The 22,090-nt window shown below is 37.4% G+C and overlaps 1 protein-coding gene across 1 annotated transcript in view; it reads left to right on the top strand.

Moving 5' to 3' along the window:
* The first annotated feature begins 1,269 nt into the window (after positions 1–1,269).
* Positions 1,270–22,090, top strand: part of TTBK2 (tau tubulin kinase 2) — a 104,573-nt gene continuing 83,752 nt past the window's right edge. Inside the window, exons 1-2 of the mRNA XM_065871431.1 lie at positions 1,270–1,398; positions 7,142–7,289. Of these exons, the coding sequence (XP_065727503.1) occupies positions 1,330–1,398; positions 7,142–7,289 (217 nt within the window). The 5' untranslated portion in view covers positions 1,270–1,329. The remainder of the gene's footprint in view (positions 1,399–7,141; positions 7,290–22,090) is intronic.

Genomic DNA, 22,090 nt, shown 5'->3' with positions numbered 1-22,090 from the left:
TTTAGCCTTGAAGGTTACTTTGGCTTGATAGAACACGCTTGGCTCACATTTCCCTGGATACTTAAATATTCAGTAAGCTGTTTGTGCCAATGTCTGTTCCCAGTCTGATTTTTTTTCCCCTTATGTATAATTTGGACTTTCTGCACATATGTCCAGTGAAATTTTTTTCCCTTTAAAATTCAGTAGCTTTACTAGACTGTGTTTTGGCATTAACCTTCTTCTGAGTTGTTTTCCCAGATATGTAGTATACCATTTCAACCTGCAGGTTTAGTCCTTTTTTAATTTCCAGAAATTATTTTCTTGAATTATAGTGGCTAATATTTGTTCCATCTCATAGCTTTGGGGTTTTTATTGGCGGCCTTTTATAATATGTATTTTATATTTACTTTGTCTTTTATCACTTTTAATTTCTAAATTTCTTAATTTTTTTCATTTTTCCCTTTATTTTTTCTTCCTTAATTTTATGTTGTTTTCGCTCATGTCTCTTCTACTTGAATCTTCATTTCTTTTCCTTTAATTTCTGTTCCTTTTCTGAATTTGCTCAGATTTCTTTTTATGTCTCTCTGTTGCCTAGCTCTCTCATTTATAAGGTTTTCTAATTATGATTTATGTTCTTTTAAAGCTTCTTTTTCTTACTTTCCTTTAGTTTGTTCTGTAATTAGGTTACAGCATTATCTCCTTTAGGCCATATTTTTCTGCAGTATCTTCATTTTCTACAGGTATGTTGTTCATGTTGTTATCCTTTTTTCTTACAATATCATTGTATTGGGTTTGATCAGCAGACCTTTTCTGTGGCTCATGTTTATCTCCTATGCACTTTAAATGCATTTTGAAACATTAAAATTATATTAGCTCTGGTGATGTTAAGCTCTAAGTTGCAACCTATTAAACTGTAAGCTGTTGTAAATTAGGTACGATTTTTTTTTTCTTAGCAGTGTGTTGGACTAAGCATAGTAGTCTGGGTCAACTGCCATTGACACCATGCTTGTCCGGAGGTCTAGCAATCTCAGTTATTGTAAATTATATTTGTGTTATAATATAATGCTTCTTTAATGTGTGGCTATTTCACTGGACATCTGTAATGGAAAGATAAGTACTTTTTTTTTACATGTACTAAACAGATTTTAGAACTGAGCTTGTGGGATTTTTCCCCTCTTTCCAGCAAAGCAACCTAATTAATGTATAGGATTAGTAGTGTTACTTGGTGCTGGAATGTTTGTGTTAATTAGTCCTGATATGCTGCTGTGTTTCTTTTGTTTCAGGTTAAATGGAAACCACCCTTGGGAGCTGGATGCCTGTGTAGCCATTCTATCACATCAGTGAATTGCAATGAGTGGAGGAGGAGAGCAGCCAGATATCCTCAGTGTTGGAATCCTGGTCAAAGAAAGATGGAAAGTAGTGAGTATACATCAGGGAAAGAGAGGGGTGGGTGGGGGGAGGGGCTGCCTACATATGAGGGGGTAACTTTTGGTATCTTGATAAAACCATTTCATTAGGAAATAATACATATATTGCTTATATGCCTAAAGCAGTTATTTTTGGTTCTTTTCCTATGATTAGGTTCTGTTTATGCCCTAATTCTTATTCTTGCTGCTTATAGGAGTAAATTTTCCTAAACTCTGATAGCTACTATTTTTTTAAAAATTTATTTATTCATTTATTTATTTTTGGCTGTGTTGGGTCTTTGTTGCCGCAGAAGGGCTTTCTCTAGTTGTGGCGAGTGGGAGCTACTCTTCGTTGCGCTGCACGGGCTTCTCATTGCGGTGGCTTGTCTTGTTGCAGAGCATGGGCTCTAGGTGCGCGGGCTTCAGTAGTTGTGGCACACGGGCTCAGTAGACGTGGCTCGCAGGCTCTAGAGTGCCGGCTCAGTAGTTGTGGCGCATGGGCTTAGTTGCTTCACAGCTTGTGGGATCTTCCCGGACCAGGGGTCAAACCCGTGTCCCCTGCACTGGCAGGTGGATTCTTAACCACTGCGCCACCAGGGAAGTCCTCTGATAGCTACTATTGAATAAGGTAAATAAAAGTATACTTAGGGGGCTTCCCTGGTGGCGCAGTGGTTGAGAGTCCGCCTGCCGATGCAGGGGACGCGGGTTCGTGCCCCGGTCCGGGAGGATCCCACATGCCGCGGAGCGGCTGGGCCCGTGAGCCATGGCCGCTGAGCCTGCGCGTCCGGAGCCTGTGCTCCGCAATGGGAGAGGCCACAACAGTGAGAGGCCCACGTACAGCAAAAAAAAAAAAAAAAAAAAAAAAAAAAGTATACTTAGGGAAAGAACAGTTGAAAAAAAAATACAGTACAGTGAACTGCCCTTTTTTATTTTTTAACATTTTATTAAGGAAAATTGTAAGTATACATTAAAATAGTGATACTGTTATAAAGAACCTCCAGGTACTCATGCCCCAGCTTAAACAGTTATAGACTGATGGTCAATCTTGTTTCATCTCTTTAACCTCTCTCCCAAAACATTTTGAAGCAAATATTTTACCTTAGCATTTCTCTTTATGCACTTCAGTATATATCTCTAAAAGATAGACTTCTTCTTAAAATATAATATCATTATCACTTCTAGAAAAGCAATAATTTCTTAATATCATTAGGTATCCTTCCAACTTCACATTTTCCTAATTGTTTTGTAAATTATTTTTAACAGTTGAATCAACCAAATCCAAGTAAAGTCTGGATATTGCAGTTGGTTTACATCACTTAAGTTTCGTTTAATTTCTAGGTTCCTTTTCATCTCTCTTTTTTTCCTTACAGTTTATTTATTAACGAAACTAGGTTATTTGCCTGTAGAATTTTCCAGTTTGGATTTTTTCTATTGCTTCCATGTGGTGTTAACATGTTTCTCTGTCCCATGTATTTTATGTAAACAGTTAGTTATTTAGAGAGGCTTGATGGATCTGACTTCAGGTTTGTTTATTGAAGTACGGGCATTTCTTTTTTCATAAAGAGTATTGTGAACTTTGGATGGGAGGCATATAATGTCTTATTGCCCATCGTTTTTTGTGATGTTAGCACTATTGATCATCATTGTCTAGGTCTGTTAATTCATTAGGGATTGCAGACTGGTGATAGTCTATCATTCCTTCATTTATTAGTTGAAGTACATCTATGAAGAGAAATTTCCTATCATTAACTATCTGACTACCCTGAGATACAGTTTGAATAGGAATACAGGATAAATGCTTGATTCTTTTCTTAATTCACCAGTTTTCAAAATAATGAATTGGTTCCCTAGTATCTTCTAAAAGTGACCAATGAGGGCTTCCCTGGTGGTGCAGTGGTTGAGAGTCCACCTGCCGATGCAGGGGACATGGGTTCGTGCCCCGGTCTGGGAAGATCCCACATGCCGCGGAGTGGCTGGGCCCGTGAGTCATGGCCGCTGAGCCGGCGCATCCAGAGTCTGTGCTCCGCAACGGGAGAAGCCACAACATTGAGAGGCCCACGTACGGCAAAAAAATAAAAAATAAATAATAAATAAATAAATAAAAGTGACCAATGAAATTTTTAAAAATATAATTAAGAATTCATGGATCTAAGCATATTTAATGTGTTTCAGTCCACATTAGTTATCATTCTTATTGATTCTAGTTATCATTCTTATTGATGCGCAAATTGTCTCATTTGACTGAGGGGATATTCTTCAGGTTGTCTCCTGAGTGCTTTTAACATGATCCTAATAGTCTTTTGATGGCTTCCTTGCCCTAGACTTGGAATCTGCCATCTTTCCTCCTATGAAAGAAGCTATTTTTGTTTTGGATATATTTAAATATATTTTATGGCTATCCAGTCTTTGGTAACCAAAGTTTTGTTCCATTAGCAGGTTTAGCAAAGCTATTTAATAGTTTCCTTAGTCTATCAACAGATTGGAAAAAGAAGATTCTTCCTTTAGAAATAAAAATTTTGTGTCTATGGTACAGTGTTTTACTGATTAGGCAAATCAGTAGGCTTTGAAATTTTACTTGAGTAAATATAAGAAAAGAACCTTTTCATCATCATGGACTGGTGCAGGGAGATTCCAGCAATTGGTAATCTTTAATGTAAGTCAGGCATGAGTGTTTCTTTGGTGGGAGCTTTGTGTTAAGTGCTGTGGTAAAGGTTGGCTTTCTTCAGTAGACATATCAAAAGGTGACAAATGAAGCTACGTCTGGCATAGTTGCTTTGTCCTGGTAATGAGAGCTAATAAATGTATGGAGCATGTCCCCCAAATTTGAGAGTCATAGTGGTATTTTTAGTAAAAAAATCACAGGCTCATTGTTAAGGATGGTGTTTTGGTTATCTACTGTTATATAACAACTGCATCAAAACTTAGAGGCTTAAAACAGTCATTTATTTTGCTCACAGTCTTGTGGATTAGGAATTTAAGAAGAATTTGCCTGGGTGGTTTGTCTCATAGCCATGTGGCACTAGCAGGTTTGGGGATTGGAAGGTCCACTTCCAGATGGCTTCTTTGGTGCCTGGGGTCCTTAGTTCCCTTACCCCCAAACTGGTGGCCCATTTTCTAGGACCTCTCTACCGGGCTATGGCTTCTCAGGATGGACACACTTTTTACATGGTGGCTGGCTCTTGAGAGTGTTCGGTTGGTTAAAGTAGTCACAAGATCCACCCAGGTTTAAGAGGGTGGGGAAATGGACTGTGCCTCTTGATGGGGGAGTGGCGGGGTCACAGAAGAGCAAAAAGGATGGGCACTATTTTGTGGCCATCTTTAGGAAATATAGTCTGCCACAGTCTTACCTCTATTCTTTCCCTAGTCTGCATATCACCATTGTACTAAATTACCTCTCTTTGCCGTATAAACATTGGTGATGTCTTAGGGTTTTGTTAAGCTCAATAAAAAAAAAAATTCATGCTCTATTATTGTTCAAATGATTTTATATGAATAGACCAAGGAGCAAAATCATTTATTTCAGGTTAGAATTTTTGTTCTGTTGTTTGGTAAGGTTCTTTGTGAGGTAAAAACATGAAGCCAACTCGCATCAGAGTCCATAATTAGAAAGATGTCTCTTTGGTACTGTTTATGACTTTTTAGAGTTATACAGTCTTTGTTTAATGGACAAAATATAAATAATCATAAGATTATTATGATTGGGCCCCAGTCAGGGGCCAAAAAAGAGAATTTATTTAACTGAAATTAAGTTCTGGAACTTTTTTTAGTCCCAAACTCATATCAGAGTTTCTCGTGGTATCTCTTCCCATCACCAAACCAGAATAAGGAAGGATTATGGCTCATGTATACAAAGCAGTAAATAGTTATTTAGCAATAATTATATACTTACCACTTTGCCAAATGCTATGGGGGAAGTAAAAAATAGAAGGAGTGGCCCTCTGTTTGAAGATTAGTTTCATTGTAGGGGGATAGGGCATTGACAATGGACAGTTAAACAGTATGAGTTGAAACACTGTATAGTGTATTACTACAGGTCATACCTGAGGTATTTATAGTAAAATGATTAATTAAATGATTAAGCACATAATTCCTATAGAAATTTAGAAGAGAAAAAGGAATCAACCTAGATGCAGAAATCAGTACAGACCGTGTGGGGAAAGAAGTAGGACTTGAGGTGAGGCCTCTGGGGTGGTTAAGATTTAGGACCCTGTGCCTCCAGTGATGACTTCCTACATTATATCACATCCTGGCTGCTTGATAACGTGCTAAGGAGAAGACTGAGTTTCAGGAAATGGAAGAAGGCTAATGTCATGCTGTATCTAGGTTGAAGTATATCACCTCCCCCCTCCCACCCCAGTTTCTCACAGCTCTACAGTTCCAGTGTCACTAGCTCTTCAGAACTTGCTTTTATTTTATTTTATTATTAGTAGTAGTATTTTTCTTTTGCGGTACGCGGGCCTCTCACTGTTGTGGCCTCTCCCGCTGCGGAGCACAGGCTCCGGACGTGCAGGCTCAGCGGCCATGGCTCACGGGCCCAGCCTCTCCGTGGCATGTGGGATCCTCCTGGACTGGGGCACGAATCCGTGTCCCCTGCATCGGCAGGCGGACTCTCAACCACTACGCCACCAGGGAAGCCCTATTTTATTATTTTTTAAAACTTTTTATTTTATATTGGAGTGTAGTTAATTAACATAGAACTTGCTTTTAATACTCAAAGATCCCGATATTCCCCAGTTAAGCTAACACATTTTATTAGGGAGAATATTAAGTGTTTGATGAAAGTATTTATTTATCTATCTATCTATCTGTCCCACGTGGCTTGCAGGGTCTTAGTTCCCCAACCAGGGATTGAACCCCAGGCACGGCAATGAAAGCACCAGCCCCCAACCACTGGACTGCCAGGGAATTCCCTGATGAGAATATTTAATTTGATTAGAGTTTACTATTATTTGAGCGTATGGATATATAGTGAACACTGGAATAGTTTAGAACAGGAGCTGTTCTGTGGAGCCTGTTCAGTGCCTCAGAAAGGAGGGTAAATGGGGCTGAGAGGGCTGGGCTCTGGCTGCCCCTGTCCCTTCTCCAACCTCCCCACATACATATCTCAATCAGGTTCCAGATAAGATTTCAGTTGGCAGAAAGATTGTATGGATTTAAAAAGTCTTCAAATGATTGCCTTAGAATTAGAATAAATAGGGTTGTTGAGGGGTATTTGTGGGAAGTGAAACTTTCAGATATTGTGTCTTTTATGATACTTCTGATGCTGGCTGTAGGCCAGATTTTAAAATTGTTTGTGGCTGAAATAAATTGAGTACTTTTTGTGGACAAAACTGTGAGAAGGGCTTCCCTGGTGGCGCAGTGGTTGAGAGTCCGCCTGCCAATGCAGGGGACATGGATTCATGTCCCGGTCCAGGAAGATCCCACATGCCATGGAGCGGCTGGGCCCGTGAGCCATGGCAGCTGAGCCTGCGCGTCCGGAGCCTATGCTCCGCAACGGGAGAGGCCACAACAGTGAGAGGCCCGTGTACCACAAAACAAACAAACAAACAAACAAAAAACTGTGAGAAAAGATTTTGATGTTATTTCTAGGTATTTGTTCTTGGCATATGCCTAGTTAACAATGTTGAGATCTTTTATCATAAAATAGGGATAGGCAAATTATATATTATTTTCTAAATATAAGAGATGAATTAGTTTCTAATTAGAATCTTCTAGTAATTTTGTGTGTGTGTATTCTTATTTTATTTCCCATGCAGTTGAGGAAGATTGGGGGTGGGGGCTTTGGAGAAATTTACGATGCCTTGGACATGCTTACCAGGGAAAATGTTGCACTGAAGGTGGAATCAGCTCAACAACCAAAACAAGTTCTGAAAATGGAAGTTGCTGTATTGAAAAAACTACAAGGTAAGCTTCTTGTATGATATACCAAACAGTTTATAATTTATTGTTACCTTTGTGAACCTCAGTTACATTCTCTATCAATTGAATATTCTGGTGTCAGCTTGGTTTAAACATGCTGAACGGTTTTCTTATGGAAATTTTATCACTAGTAGTTGTAGAAATACTGATTGCTTAGAGTAATTGGACTTTGGGAATTCCTTTTCATGGTGAGCAAGGATGAGAGAGAGTGAATAACCTGAAACATTCTGCTTTAGAAAGTGTTTTCATAATGTCTGTTATGGTAAAACTTGCCTTTTAAAAAAAAATAGCCAAACATGAATACCTCTGAGTTGTTTCTACTTATGTTTTTGGATGTTAAACATGCTTTAATCCCATTAAGGAAGCTGCCTTCAAATCACACTGAAGGATGGATTAAAAATAATAGTATTTGTTATATGTTGATTTCATTAGCTTCAGTTTAATCGAATAACTCTTTCTGGCCCTGTCATCATTTTTGAGGTCCATTTTATGACTTGGATCCCTATTGTTTTACCACAAGCATAAATAACTATTTTTCCGACATCAATCAAGTGATTAAAACCCTGAATACATGGCTAGTTTGATTCATCTTTGTATTTTCAGTTTATGACATAATCTGGTATTACTGATATTTAATATTTAACTGTTTTATCTGAATCAAAATTAAATAGGGGTGATTAGCACATTAAATGATCTTGTTAAGCTCTAGAAGGTTTGATATTGCTATGGGACATTCATTAGCATCTAAAGGAATTTAGTACTAATATAGAGAGCAAAGGAAGTTGCTATAATTGGTAGAAATAACTGTAGTTGGTAGAAATAGCAAGGACAAAATGCTGTGTATACTCTGGTTTCTCTTCAGATTGAATAAATCTTTCACCTTTTACTAAAAACAAAAGTGCTTTGTAGCTTAGGACTCTCAAATTCACGGCTGTGTAGTCTCTAGGGTGAATGTGCTGTCTTTGTGAATCACTGATGTGATGATGTCTGGAATTCTAGTAAATAAATTTCTGTTAAGTTAATGAAATGTGTATTATGTATTCTGGCAACATCTATTCTTTTAATCATTGCTGTTTGCCTTAAGCTTTCTCATTGTCCGAGTTTCTCTACTAGTTGGCTCATTTCATTAGAGCATGATGCTAATAAAATTATAGCTCTGTTTAATAGTTACTTTTAGCCTAAACTTAGCTTTCCTAAAACATGGGAAATCAGGAAGACAGTGGATAGATCAGCACCCATTGTCACTACTAGAAAAAATGGATGACTGGAGAAGAAAGGATAGAGGAAAGGATGGTGTTCTCTTTTTCTCACCTTTTCTGCTTTTTCCCTATTTCTTTCGAGCTGTTTCCAGCTCAGTGACATAGGGGCCACAAACAGGTGCAGCTGGAGCTACCTCTTCGTGGTTTGCACGGATCCCAAGAGATCTGTTTTACTTTCAGCTAAGTCCATAAAGGGTATGTCAACATCAGCTTGGCTTGGACGGTGCTGCTTCACCTGTCTTTCTCCTACTTGGTCCTGAGGAGATGCTTCCAGATGAGGCAGGATACAGCTTTGTAGCCCTTCCAGTAAGTTCTCCTGCCTATTTTGGCCATGGTTTACTTAGCATTGTACGTGATAAAGCTTGAAGAACAGTTTAGTACCTTTTAATGGGTGAATTAGAGATCCTTGGATGTTGAGTCTGTCCTTTCCTTCTTATTTTATCTTTCGTACTATTACCTAAAATGTTTTTCTTTCTTGCTTATTACCACGTGACATCCTATGCCTCAGGACTCTTCACTTTCCAAAATAAGTAGATTTTTAATCTTTTGGTCTGTGTTTCAATGGACAGCCCTTGACTTTCTTTTCTTGGCTTTCTGACTGTGCCTTCTGCATACTTATGCCTCACAATTTCTTTTTGTTGAAGGTGCTTTGGAATCTGTACACTTTGAGAACATTTTTATGGTGCTGAGCTGCTTGCTTCTGCCTGCCTGTTGGCATAATGATTTTCTTACTCAGTGACCCCAATAAAAAGACTAAATGTGCAAGGAATAGGTATATAACCAGAGGCTAGCCCTTTATAGGATTAGTTGGTTTAAAGTTGATGTTCAGTTTTTGATAACTGGTATAGGATTTGTTTCTTTGGTTTTTTTTTTTTTTTTTTTTTTTTTTGCGGTACGTGGGCCTCTCACTGTTGTGGCCTCTTCCGTTGCGGAGCACAGGCTCTGGACGCACAGGCTCAGCGGCCATGGCTCACGGGCCCAGCTGCTCCGCGGCATGTGGGATCTTCCCAGACTGGGACACGAACCCGTGTCCCCTGCATCGGCAGGCGGACTCTCAACCACTGCGCCACCAGGGAAGCCCTGTTTCTTTTTTTATGTTTTTTTATGATGAATTTAGCCTGAACCCTAAGTTTTGTTTCTTTTAAAAATCAATCCCCCTATTTAAAATTCTCATAAGGTCTTTTCCTGGATTCCTTCAGTTCTGAGTTTTCTCCCAGTCTTTCCGGTACTTAACAATCCTAGATTCCCTCGGCTCGTGCATAACTCTCATAGTAGTATGTTCCTTTCTTATTGGCCCTGAAGTGTGAAGGCCTTAAGATTTTACCTCATCTTTCCTTCTTTTTTTTTTTTTCATCTTTCCTTCTGAATGACCTTCCCCACGCTACTATAGGAGATAACTCTCTTTTCAAAGCTCTCTGAAATATTCTGGATGTATATCCTACAATTCTCTATTGAATCAAGCTAAACTCCTGAATTATACTTGGGTTTTACAAATGAGTCTGAATGTTTTAGTCACTGCTCAACTAGACCACTTGTCTACAGGCCTCTTAGGTAGTACTTCTATACTCAGTTATTCTCTGAAGTTTCCTTATTAAATAGAACTGTAAAACTTATTAAGCTTTTCCTTTTATTAATATCATTGTTCAGAGCTACATCTCTATATAACCATTTATTTGTGTTTCTTCGGTCAGTTTATGACTATACTATCTTCAAATCTTTGTTTTCAATTTATTTGCTTTGACACTGTGCAAAGCGTTATTGCCTCCCTACTCTGTTAGATTCTTTTTTCTCTCTTCTCTCCCATCTTAATAAATATTTTATAGGGACATTCTACCGATCTGTACTTCTCCATTTTTATGGTCTCTTGAACTCTATCTCACCGCACCACTCTTTATGGTCTCTTGAACTCTTATCTCACCGCACCACTCATTGTTTTTTTCATTTTAATAAATAAGTTTTATTTGCAGTGCTGGTACAAGAGGGGAACAAAACCCTTTTGTCCTGTGATTCCAAATCTGATCGCTAGTAATTCTGCAGTACCTACCATCAATACTTTTTTTTTTTTTTGCGGTACACAGGCCTCTCACTGTTGTGGCCTCTCCCATTGTGGAGCACAGGCTCCGGACGCGCAGGCTCAGTGGTCATGGCTCACGGGCCCAGCCGCCCTGCGGCATGTGGGGTCTTCCTGAACTGGGGCATGAACCCATGTCCCCTGCATCGGCAGGTGGACTTTCAACCACTGCGCCACCAGGGAAGCCCCATCAATACTTTTTAAAAAGATAGATTTCCTTTCCAATCTTAACAAAATTTTATACATGTCTAGAATCCTGCAGTGAGACAGGCAAATCTTAAATTTGTTTTTTTCCCCTAAATTTTTATTATGAAAAATCTTAAATATACATAAAAATATAATTGTATAATGAGCATTCATGTACCCGTTACTCAGCTTCGGTAAGTATCAGTGTTTGGCCAGGCTTGTTGCATCTATATCCTACATTTTTTCCCAGCTTGCTGAAGTATTTCAAAAGAAATCCTAGGCATCATATCATCTGTAAATACTTCAGTATGGGTCTTTATCTAATAGATAAGGTCTCCATTTTTATTTTTTAATGAAAATAGTCTTTATTTCAGAGTTATGAATTACAGGCCAGTAGGAAATCTGTTGGGTTGAGGTTGGGGAAGGGGTGTTTGGAAACATATCAAAAATTGACAGACATTACTTCGCCTGTAAGAGCTCTGTTGATGGTTGATGATTTTGTGAATCCATTAAATTATATCTATTGGAATATAGAAAGTCTTAGTCACTTATTCCCTACCAAGAAAAAAAATGATATGAGAAGTAGCTTATGTTAAACATTAAGAAAATTTGGGGAAATCTGCATTATTGAGAAAGTGAAATTACTATGGAAACTCTTCAGGTGACCAGTTTTAAGAATGGATTGGAGAATCTCATTGGAGAGGAAGCCCATGTTCCAGTGTTTCTTTTTTTTAATTAATAGACTTTACTTTTTGGAACTGGTTTAGGTTTACAGAAAAAATGAGCAGTTTCTACAGTTTCCTCTATTAATAAACCCCATCTACAGTTTTCTCTATTAATAACATCTTGCATTAGTATAGTACATTTGTTACAATTGGTGAACCAGTATTGATACATTATTATTAACTAAAGTCCATAATTTACATTAGGGGACTCCTTTATTAATAACATAAACACTATAGTCTAAAACACCTAAGGAAATTAAGTTATTTCTCAGTACCATATAAAATCTAGCAGCCAGTATTTAATTTCTCCCACTATCTCAAAAATATCCTTTTACCATTGAATTGTTCAAATCAAGTTTCACGTCACATGGTAGGGACATTGCATTTGGTTGACATCTCTCTTAAGTCTCTCTTAATATGTAAGAGTTCCCCCTCCCCTACTTTTTTTTTCTTTTAAATTTTGGCCTTGCCATTTATTTGTTGAGAAATGAAGTTCTTAGTTTGATAGAATAGTCCACATTCTGGATTTCATTGATCACATCCTTGCAGTGTTGTTCCTCTATCCTCCACATTTCCTGTGAATTTGTAGTTAGACCCAGAGGCTTTTTTAAAAAATAAATTTATTTATTTTTAAATAAACTGCGTTGGGTCTTCATTGCTGCGTGCGGGCTTTCTCTAGTTGTGGAGACTGGGCTACTCTTTGTTGCGGTGTGCGGGCTTCTCATTACGGCGGCTTCTCTCGTTGTGGAGCACGGGCTCTAGGTGCACGGGCTTCAGTGGTTGCGGCTCGCAGGCTTTAGAGCTCAGGCTCAGTAGTTGTGGCACATGGGCTTAGTTGCTCCGCGGCATGTAGGATCTTCCCAGACCAGGGATCGAACCTGTGTCCCCTGCTTTGGCAGGTGGATTCTTAATCACTGTGCCACCAGGAAAGTCCTGAGTACATTGTCTTGATCCATTGTTTCTACAGAGGTTGCAAAATGGTGATTTTTCTAATTCTCTTATTCCTTCCAAATTTCTGAATTGGAATTATTCTACAGAGTAGAACTTTATTTCATTAGCTGTTTGTTTCCCCTGAAATAATAGTTACTACAAGAAGGGTAGGATAAAGGCTTGAATTTTTTCCTTTTTATTTACCAATTTTTAGAATACCAAGTTGTGCCCTTTTGTGAATAGTGAAGTGTTTTTCGTTTGTTTTAAAATTTTATTTTATTTATTTTTTTATACAGCAGGTTCTTATTAGTCATCCATTTTATACACATCAGTGTATACATGTCAATTCCAAACTCCCAATTCATCACACCCCCACCCCCTGCCGCTTTCCCCCCTTGGTGTCCATACGTTTTTTCTCTACTTCTGTGTCTCAGTTTCTGCTCTGCAAACCAGTTCATTTGTACCATTTTCTAGGTTCCACATATATGTGTTAATATACGATATTTGTCTTTCTCTTTCTGACTTACTTCACTCTGTATGACAGTCTTTAGATGCATCCATGTCTCTACAAATGACCCAATTTCGTTCCTTTTTATGGGTGAGTAATATTCCATTGTATACATGTACCACATCTTTATCTATTCATCTGTAGATGGGCATTTAGGTAGCTTCCATGACCTGGCTGTTGTAAATAGTGCTGCAATGAACATTGGGGTGCATGTGTCTTTTTTTTTTTTCCTTTATTTTTGGCTGCATTGGGCTTCATTGCTGTGCACAGGCTTTCGCTAGTTGCCGCAAGTGGGGGCTACTCTTCGATGTGGTGCGCGAGCTTCTCACTGAGGTGGCTTCTCTTGTTGCAGAGCCTGGGCTATACGTGGGTGGGCTTCAATAGTTGTGGCACATGAGCTGAGTAGTTGTGACTCACGGGCTCTAGAGCGCAGGCTCCGTAGTTGTGGCGCACGGGCTTAGTTGCTCCACGGCATGTGGGATCTTCCCAGACCAGGGCACGAACCCATGTCCCCTGCATTGGCAGGCGGATTCTTAAGCAGTGCACCACCAGGGAAGTCCCTGCATGTGTCTTTTTGAATTATGGTTTTCTCTGGGGTATGCCCAGTAGTGGGATTACTGGGTCATATGGTAATTCTATTTTTAGGTTTTTAAGGAACCTCCATACTTTTCTCCATAGTGGCTGTATCAATTTACATTCCCACCAACAGTACAAGAGGGCTCCCTTTTCTCCACACCCTCTCCAGCATTTGTTGTTTGTAGATGTTCTGATGATGCCCATTCTAACTGGTGTGAGGTGATACCTCATTGTAGTTTTGATTTGCATTTCTCTAACAATTAGTGATGTTGAGCAGCTTTTCATGTGCTTCTTGGCCATCTGTACGTGTTCTTTGGAGAAATGTTTATTTAGCTGTTCTGCCCATTTTGGATTGGGTTGTTTGTTTTTTTAATATGGGGCTGCATGAGCTGTTTATATATTTTGGAGATTAATTCTTTGTCTGTTGACTCGTTTGCAAATATTTTCTCTCATTCTGAGGGTTGTCTTTTTGTCTTGTTTATGATTTCCTTTGCTGTGCAAAAGCTTTGAAGTTTCATTAGGTCCCATTTGTTTATTTTTGGTTTTATTTCCATTACTCTAGGAGGTGGATCAAAAAATATCTTGCTGTGGCTTATGTCAAAGAGTGTTCTTCCTATGTTTTCCTCTAAGAATTTTATAGTGCCTGGTGTTACATTTAGGTCTCAAATCCATTTTGAGTTTATTTTTGTATATGGTGTTAGGGAGTGTTCTAATTTCATTCTTTTACATGTAGCTGTCCAGTTTTCCCAGCACCACTTATTGAAGAGACTGTCTTTTCTCCATTGTATATCCTTGCCTCCTTTGTCATAGGTTAGTTGACCATAGGTGCGTGGGTTTATCTCCGGGCTTTCTATCCTGTTCCATTGATCAATATTTCTGTTTTTGTGCCAGTACCATATTGTCTTGATCACTGTAGCTTTGTAGTCTAGTCTGAAGTCAGAGTCTGATTCCTCCAGCTCTGTTTTTTTCCCTCAAGAATGCTTTGGCTCTTCGGGGTCTTTTGTGTCTCCATACAAATTTTAAGATTTTTTGTTCTAGTTCTGTAAAAAATGCCATTGGTAATTTGATCGGGATTGCGTTGAATCTGTAGATTGCTTTGGGTAGTATAGTCATTTTCACAATATTGATTCTTCCAGTCGAAGAACATGGTATATCTCTCCATCTGTTGGTATCATCTTTAATTTCTTTCATCAGTGTCTTATAGTTTTCTGCATACAGGTCTTTTGTCTCCCTAGGTAGGTTTATTCCTAGGTATTTTATTCTTTTTGTTGCAGTGATAAATGGGAGTGTTTCTTTAATTTCCCTTTCAGACTTTTCATCATTAGTGTATAGGAATGCAAGAGATTTCTGTGCATTAATTTTGTATCCTGCAACTTTACCAAATTCATTGATTAGCTCTAGTAGTTTTCTGGTGGCATCTGTAGGATTCTCTATGTATAGTATCATGTCATCTGCAAACAGTGACAGTTTTACTTCTTCTTTTCAAATTTGGATTCCTTTTATATCTTTTTCTTCTCTGATTGCTGTGGCTAGGACTTCCAAAACTATGTTAAATAATAGTGGTGAGAGTGGACATCCTTGTCTTCTCCCTGATCTTAAAGGAAATGCTTTCAGTTTTTCACCATTGAGAATGATGTTTGCTGTGGGTTTGTCATATATGGCCTTTATTATGTTGAGGTAGTTTCCCTCTATGCCCACTTTTGGAGAGTTTTTATCATAAATGGGTGTTGAATTTTGTCAGAAGCTTTTTCTGCATCTATTGAGGTGATCATATGGTTTTTATTCTTCAGTTTGTTAATATGGTATATCACATTGATTGATTTGCATATATTGAAGAATCCTGAATCCCTGGGATAAATCCCACTTGATCATGGTGTATGATACTTTTAACGTGTTGTTGGATTCTGTTTGATAGTATTTTGTTGAGGATTTTTGCATCTATATTCATCAGTGATATTGGTCTGTAATTTTTTTTTTTTTTGTAATATGTTTTTCTGCTATCTTTTGGTATCAGGGTGATGGTGGCCTCATAGAATGAGGTTGGGAGTGTTCCTTCCTCTGCAATTTTTTGGAAGAGTTTGAGAAGGACGGGTGTTAGCTCTTCTCTAAATGTTTGATAGAATTCACTGTGAAGCCATCTGGTCCTGGATTTTTGTTTGTTGGAAGATTTTTAGTCAGTTTCAATTTCCTAACTTGTCATTTGTCTGTTCATATTTTCTATTTCTTCCTGGTTCAGTCTTGGAAGGTTATACCTTTCTAAGAATTTGTCCATTTCTTCTAGGTTCTCCATTTTATTGGCATAGGGTTGCTTGTAGTAGTCTCTTAGGATGCTTTGGATTTCTGTGGTGTCTATTGCACCTTCTCCTTTTTTATTTCTAATTTTATTGATTTGAGTCCTCTCCCTCTTTTTCTTGATGAGTCTGGCTAATGGTTTATCAATTTTGCTTATCTTCTCAAAGAACCAGCTTTTAGTTTTATTGATCTTTGCTATTGTTTTCTTTGTTTCGACTTCATTTATTTCTGCTCTGATCTTTATGATTTCTTTCCTTCTGCTAACTTTGGGTTTTGTTTGTTCTTCTTTCTGTAGTTCCTTTAGTTGTAACGTTAGATTGTTTATTTGAGATGTTTCTTGTTTCTCGAGGTAGGCTTGTATAGGTATAAACTTCCCTCTTAGAACTACTTTTGGGGCATCCCATAGGTTTTGGATCTTCATGTTTTCATTGTCATTTGTCTCTAGGTATTTTTTTATTTCCTTTTTGATTTCTTCAGTGCTCTCTTGGTTCTTCAGTAACATATTGTTTAGCCTCCATGTGTTTGTGTTTTTTATGTTTTTTCCCCTGTAATCGATTTCTAATCTCATAGCATTGTGGTCAGAAAAGATGCTTGATATGATTTCAGTTTTCTTACATTTACTGAGGCTTGATTTGTGACACAAGGTATGATCTATCCTGGAGAATGTTCCGTGTGCACTTGAGAAGAAAGTATAATCTGCTGTTTTTGGATGGAATGTCCTATAAATATCAATTAAATCTATTTAATTTATCAATTAAATCTGGTCTGTTTTGTCATTTAAAGCTTGTGTTTCCTTATTTATTTTCATTTTGGATGATCTGTCCATTGGTGTAAGTGAGGTGTTAAAGTCCCCCACTATTATTGTGTTTCTGTCGATTTCCTCTTTTAGAGCTGTTAGCAGTTGCCTTATATATTGAGGTGCTCCTATGTTGGGTGCATATATATTTATGATTGTTATGTCTTCTTCTTGGATTGATCCCTTGATCCTTATGTAGTGTCCTTCCTTGTCTCTTGTAACATTCTTTACTTTGAAGTCTATTTTATCTGATATAAGTTTTGCTACTCCAGCTTTCTTTTGATTTCCATTTGCATGGAATATCTTTTTCCATCCCCTCACTTTCAGTCTGTATGTGTCCCTATGTCTGAAGTGGGTCTCTTGTAGACAGCTTAGTTATGGGTCTTGTTTTTGTATCCATTCAGCAAGCCTGTCTCTTTTGGTTGGAGCACTTAATCCATTCACGTTTAAGGTAATTATCGGTATGTATGTTCCTATGACCATTTTCTTAATTGTTTTGGGTTTGTTTTTGTAGTTCGTTTTTTTCTCTTGTGTTTCCCACTTAGAGAAGTTCCTTTAGCATTTGTTGTAGAGCTGGTTTGGTGGTGCTAAATTCTCTTAGCTTTTGCTTGTTTGTAAAGCTTTTGATTTCTCCATCGAATCTGAATGAGATCCTTGCTGGGTAGAGTAATCTTGGTTGTAGGTTCTTCCCTTTCATCACTTTAAGTATACCATGCCACTCCCTTCTGGCTTGTACAGTTTCTGCTGAGATATCAGCTCTTAATCTTATGAGTTCCCTTGTATGTTATTTGTCATTTTTCCCTTGCTGCTTTCAGTAATTTTTCTTTGTCTTTAATTTTTGCCAATTTGATTACTTGTGTCTTGGTGTGTTTCTTCTTGGGTTTATCCTGTATGGGACTCTCTGTACTTCCTGGACTTGGGTGGCTCTTTCCTTTCACATGTTAGGGAAGTTTTCAACTATAATCTCTTCAAATATTTTCTCAGGTCCTTTCTCTCTCTCTTCTACTTCTGGGACATCTATAATGTGAATGTTGTTGTGTTTAATGTTATCCCAGAGGTCTCTTAGGCTGTCTTCATTTCTTTTCATTCTTTTTTCTTTATTCTGTTCTGCAGCAGTGAATTCCACCATTCTGTCTTCCAGGTCACTTATCTGTTCTTCTGCGTCACTTATTCTGCTATTGATTCCTTCTAGTGTATTTTTCATTTCAGTTATTGTATTGTTCATCTCTGTGTGTTTGTTCTTTAATTCTTCTAGGTCTTTGTTAAATATTTCTTGCATCTTCTTGATCTCTGCCTCCATTCTTTTTCTGAGGTCCTGGATCCTCTTCACTATCATTATTCTGAATTCTCTTTCTGGAAGATTGCCTATCTCCGTTTCATTTAGTTGTTTTTCTGGGGTTTTATCTTGTTCCTTCATCTGTACATAGCCCTCTGCCCTTTCATCTTGTGTATCTTTCTGTGAATGTGTTTTTTGTTCCACAGGCTGCAGGATTGTAGTTCTTCTTGCTTCTGCTGTCTGCCCTCTGGTCTGTTTTTCGTTTTGAGTATTGCTATGAGATCATGGATTTTTATATATTTTATTTTAACCCACTGCAGTCATTATTCTTCTCAGACTAAAATTTTTACTTTTTTTCGCTAGTGGAATCCCTTTTATATTGGCTGCTTGTCCTTCTGATGTAACTTCAGTGTTCTTTGTTATCATTCTAGCTTTCTGGCCCAGTACATGTTTCAGGCTCTCCTTGAACTTTCCCTTCAACAGAGTTGGAATCAGGAACCCTTTTACTCCAAGATCCCTACTTCCTTGTTTTGGAAAACAATTGAGATCATGGTGTGGGGACTAGGACACTAATCGCTATTAGACCAACACATTTCTCTCAATAGGTTTTCATAAATACTAGATTTGCTTGGTTTTTTCTATGTGCACTTTTCAATTTGTTTACATTGTTTATTTTATTTTTAAAAACATATTTGTGTTCTCTTTTAAATTTCAGGCTCTAAAAGGGCAGGAATTATGTACTTTTATTTTTTAACTTTTTAAATTTGTTTATTTTAGTTTTGGCTGCATTGGGTCTTCATTGCTGAGTGTGGGCTTTCTCTAGTTGCGGTGAGTGGGGGCTACTCTTCATTGCGGTGCGCAGGCTCTCATTGCGGTGGCTTCTCTTGTTGCGGAGCACAGGCTCTAGGTGCACAGGCTTTAGTAGTTGTGGCTCACGGGTTCTAGAGCGCAGGCTCAGTAGTTGTGGCATATGGGCTTAGTTGCTTTGCAGCATGTGGGATCTGCCCAGACCAGGGCTGAAACCCGTGTCCCCTGCATTGGCAGGGGGATTCTTAATCACTGCAGCACAAGGGAAGCCCTGGAATTACGTACTTTTAAAGTTGACATATTATGCTTAGTGTTAAAATGATAGCAGACTGTGGCTTTGTATTTGGTGATACATTTGTAAATGGAGATGTGGAGAATAGGATAACATTAACTCTTCTGTTTTGTCGTTTTGTTAATAAAATTTAGGTTTTTGTAAGAAAAAGAATTGTTAAGATTCTGGAATAATTTGTTAAAGAGTGTTATAAATACTAGTTGATAAAGTCACCTTTTGATGACTATGGCTTAGATTCTCAAAACCATATTATATAGATGTTCAGTTCTTCATTGTTACAAAAGCCAGTCACTTGGGTGTTCCAGAAAATGGTTTCTGTTTGATTTGGAAGTTTTTTTAACCTTTGCATATAGGTGGTGTAATATTTTGGGAATTCAGAATATTGTGACTAAAATTTATCCTTATATCTTTTCATCAAAGGAAGTCTTCCTAGGATCTTTAAAAGTTTATATTTTGTTTACTTGCTTCCAGTTGAAATATAAATATATACCTAAGCTTATAAATAGTTTTTCTTTAAAAATATTCTGTAGATCAGGTTTCTCACTAATTCTTATGTGTCTTCCCTCCATAATGTGTTCAATCTAATGAATTTTTTTGTACTTAAAAATCACTACTTAAATCAATGAGTGACTAGAACCTTGCGCAGCCTGTCTGTCCCATTTTAGCTCTTTACTTCATGCTGTAAATGAGCAACATCATCTTATCTCTTGTGTTCTTTCAAAGCACCAACTTGAGTAAAACTGAGGTTTTTCTCTTTATTCATTACCTTGGGTGAAAAAGTAATTAATTAAAAGCTTGTTGAATTATTTAAAAGTTTTTCTCCTCTACATCCTCTAAAAGCAAGTGAAGATCCTATTAATATTAAGAAATAAGAGAGTAAATGCCACTGTTTGATAACCAAATAATTTTATTATTCTCAGTTAAAATAGTTAGGAATTAATTTTTCTTGTCCCATATAAATGCAGGGAAAAACTACCTTTTTCCTAACAGCCCATAAAGAGATTGTGATTTTTATTCTGACTTCTGGAGACTTTTTTTTTAAACCCTGAAATATTGGTCCTGGATTTTATTTTTGCCCTAGAAACTGCAGAACACAAGCTGAAAGTTGAGATGAAGGAAAACTATTACAGAAGATCAACTGCACCTCTTCTGCCTTCCCTGCTTGACGTCTCCAGCTACTGCTGTAATATGTGACCACTTTCTTACCCCAGTCATAAGAATATAAGAAATATGTAAATTCTGGATTAGACCTCTGGTCTGTTCAGTATACAATGTCTATGAAAGTTATTCCAAATTTGCTTGCCCTCATTAAGTTTCTGTTTAATCAAAGGGTGTGTTAGAAGATCTCTGATGACTCCTTTTATGGAAGAGCATAATAGTCAGACTCTGGGACCTAAAGGTTTGGGATAAACCCTTACCCCTCATTATATATTTTAACCTTTTAAAAACCTATCATCTATCCTTTTGTTCATTTCAGCCTGTGCATTTTTTCCCCTTAAAGTAACTTTTGCTTGCCCTGGTTAAGGTTTATCTTTTCTATCAAAGGGTGTTAGGCGATCATTGAGAACTTTATCTGTTAGTATGTCTGTCCATTTTAGCATTTCCTGACTTGAAAGATTTAACTTTATCTGCCAGTTTAGTGATTTGTCTATTCATTACTCTATTTGGGTTTAGAAAATGACACGTAAGAAATATTGGGTTGGCCAGAAATTTTTTCTGGGTTTTTCCATAAGCTCATGTGGAAAGACCTGATCGAACTTTTTAGCCAACATAATAGAATAGGTCTAGATTATTTTAAGGAGCAGAGGTTTATTTCCTTGAAAGAGAATATAATGTATATAAGTATATATATTTATATGTGCTTTATATGCGCAAAGAAAGTCTGGAATTGTATAGAACTCAAGACGCCATTTGGAATGGTTATATTTGGCTATTGGAATTAGAAGGACCAGGGCAGGAAAGGCTCTTTTGCTGTTTCCCTTTATACCCTTCAGTGCCTAAGAAATTGAGACAAATATGCAAGCATTTCTTTTACAGTAAAAATGTAATTAAATGATAATAATAAATATCTTTAAAATCCATTCTTACTCTTTATCTTTCCTCACATTTCTGAATGCTTGAAAATACCTGGTAAATTAGTGCAGTATAGTGTGGTGTAATGTAATTAGAAAGCTGTTTTGTGTTGTGAAATTACTTTACAAATGATTGGTAATATCTTATTTGTGGGAAGATCTGTAACAGTGTTTGAGTGCTTACTATATGCTAGAAACAGTGTTACTGAACACTAGGCTCATTCATACATATCCTGCTTTAATATCTTATATCTCTCATATCTAATTTATGCATAAGGTCTTCCATTTTTTTACAACACTTTTTAAGAGTGTAAATGTTCATGGTAAAAGAATTTAAAAATCAAACAGAAGAATAATATGAAAAGTAAAAGATTTTTTCTCTTAGCCCTTCACTCTCCTTCTCTAACCACTCTTACTGGTTTCTTGTGTTTTTTTCCAGAAACATTCAATACATATTTTAATCTATTTATCCACATATATACATACATATATATATAATTATATAGAATCATAATCAGATATAAATTCATATAATCATATGATTTATGGATATATTTAGATATATAATCATGTGATTATATAAGATGTGTATAATAATAATATGTGTGTGCCTGTGTGTATGTGTGTGTATAAAATCTCCCTCCCTACCCATAACCCCCAACCACGTGTGGAATCATACTAGTATATACTGTCCTGCAACTTGATGTGACCCTTTAGATTCAGACAGTAAGACTCATTTTCTATGCTCCTTTATGTTCTACAGAGGAGTGATCCTTCAAAAATACCAATCGGATCATGTCACCCCTAACCATTGCTAAAACACTTCAGGGCCTTCCTTTACTCAGGTAAATCCACCCACCTTAGATTAACATGGCATACAAAACCTTGAACTGATGCCTGCCTGCTTCTCTAGCCTCATTTCTTGAAACTGTTGGGCTTACACTCAGAGTGTTGGTCATCCTGAACTTTTTTTCAATTTCTTAAACAGTTTATAGC

Source organism: Phocoena phocoena, chromosome 2, assembly GCF_963924675.1.
Source record: "Phocoena phocoena chromosome 2, mPhoPho1.1, whole genome shotgun sequence".
NCBI classification, from domain to species: Eukaryota; Metazoa; Chordata; class Mammalia; order Artiodactyla; family Phocoenidae; genus Phocoena; species Phocoena phocoena.
This window is presented reverse-complemented; position numbering and strand designations above follow the sequence as displayed.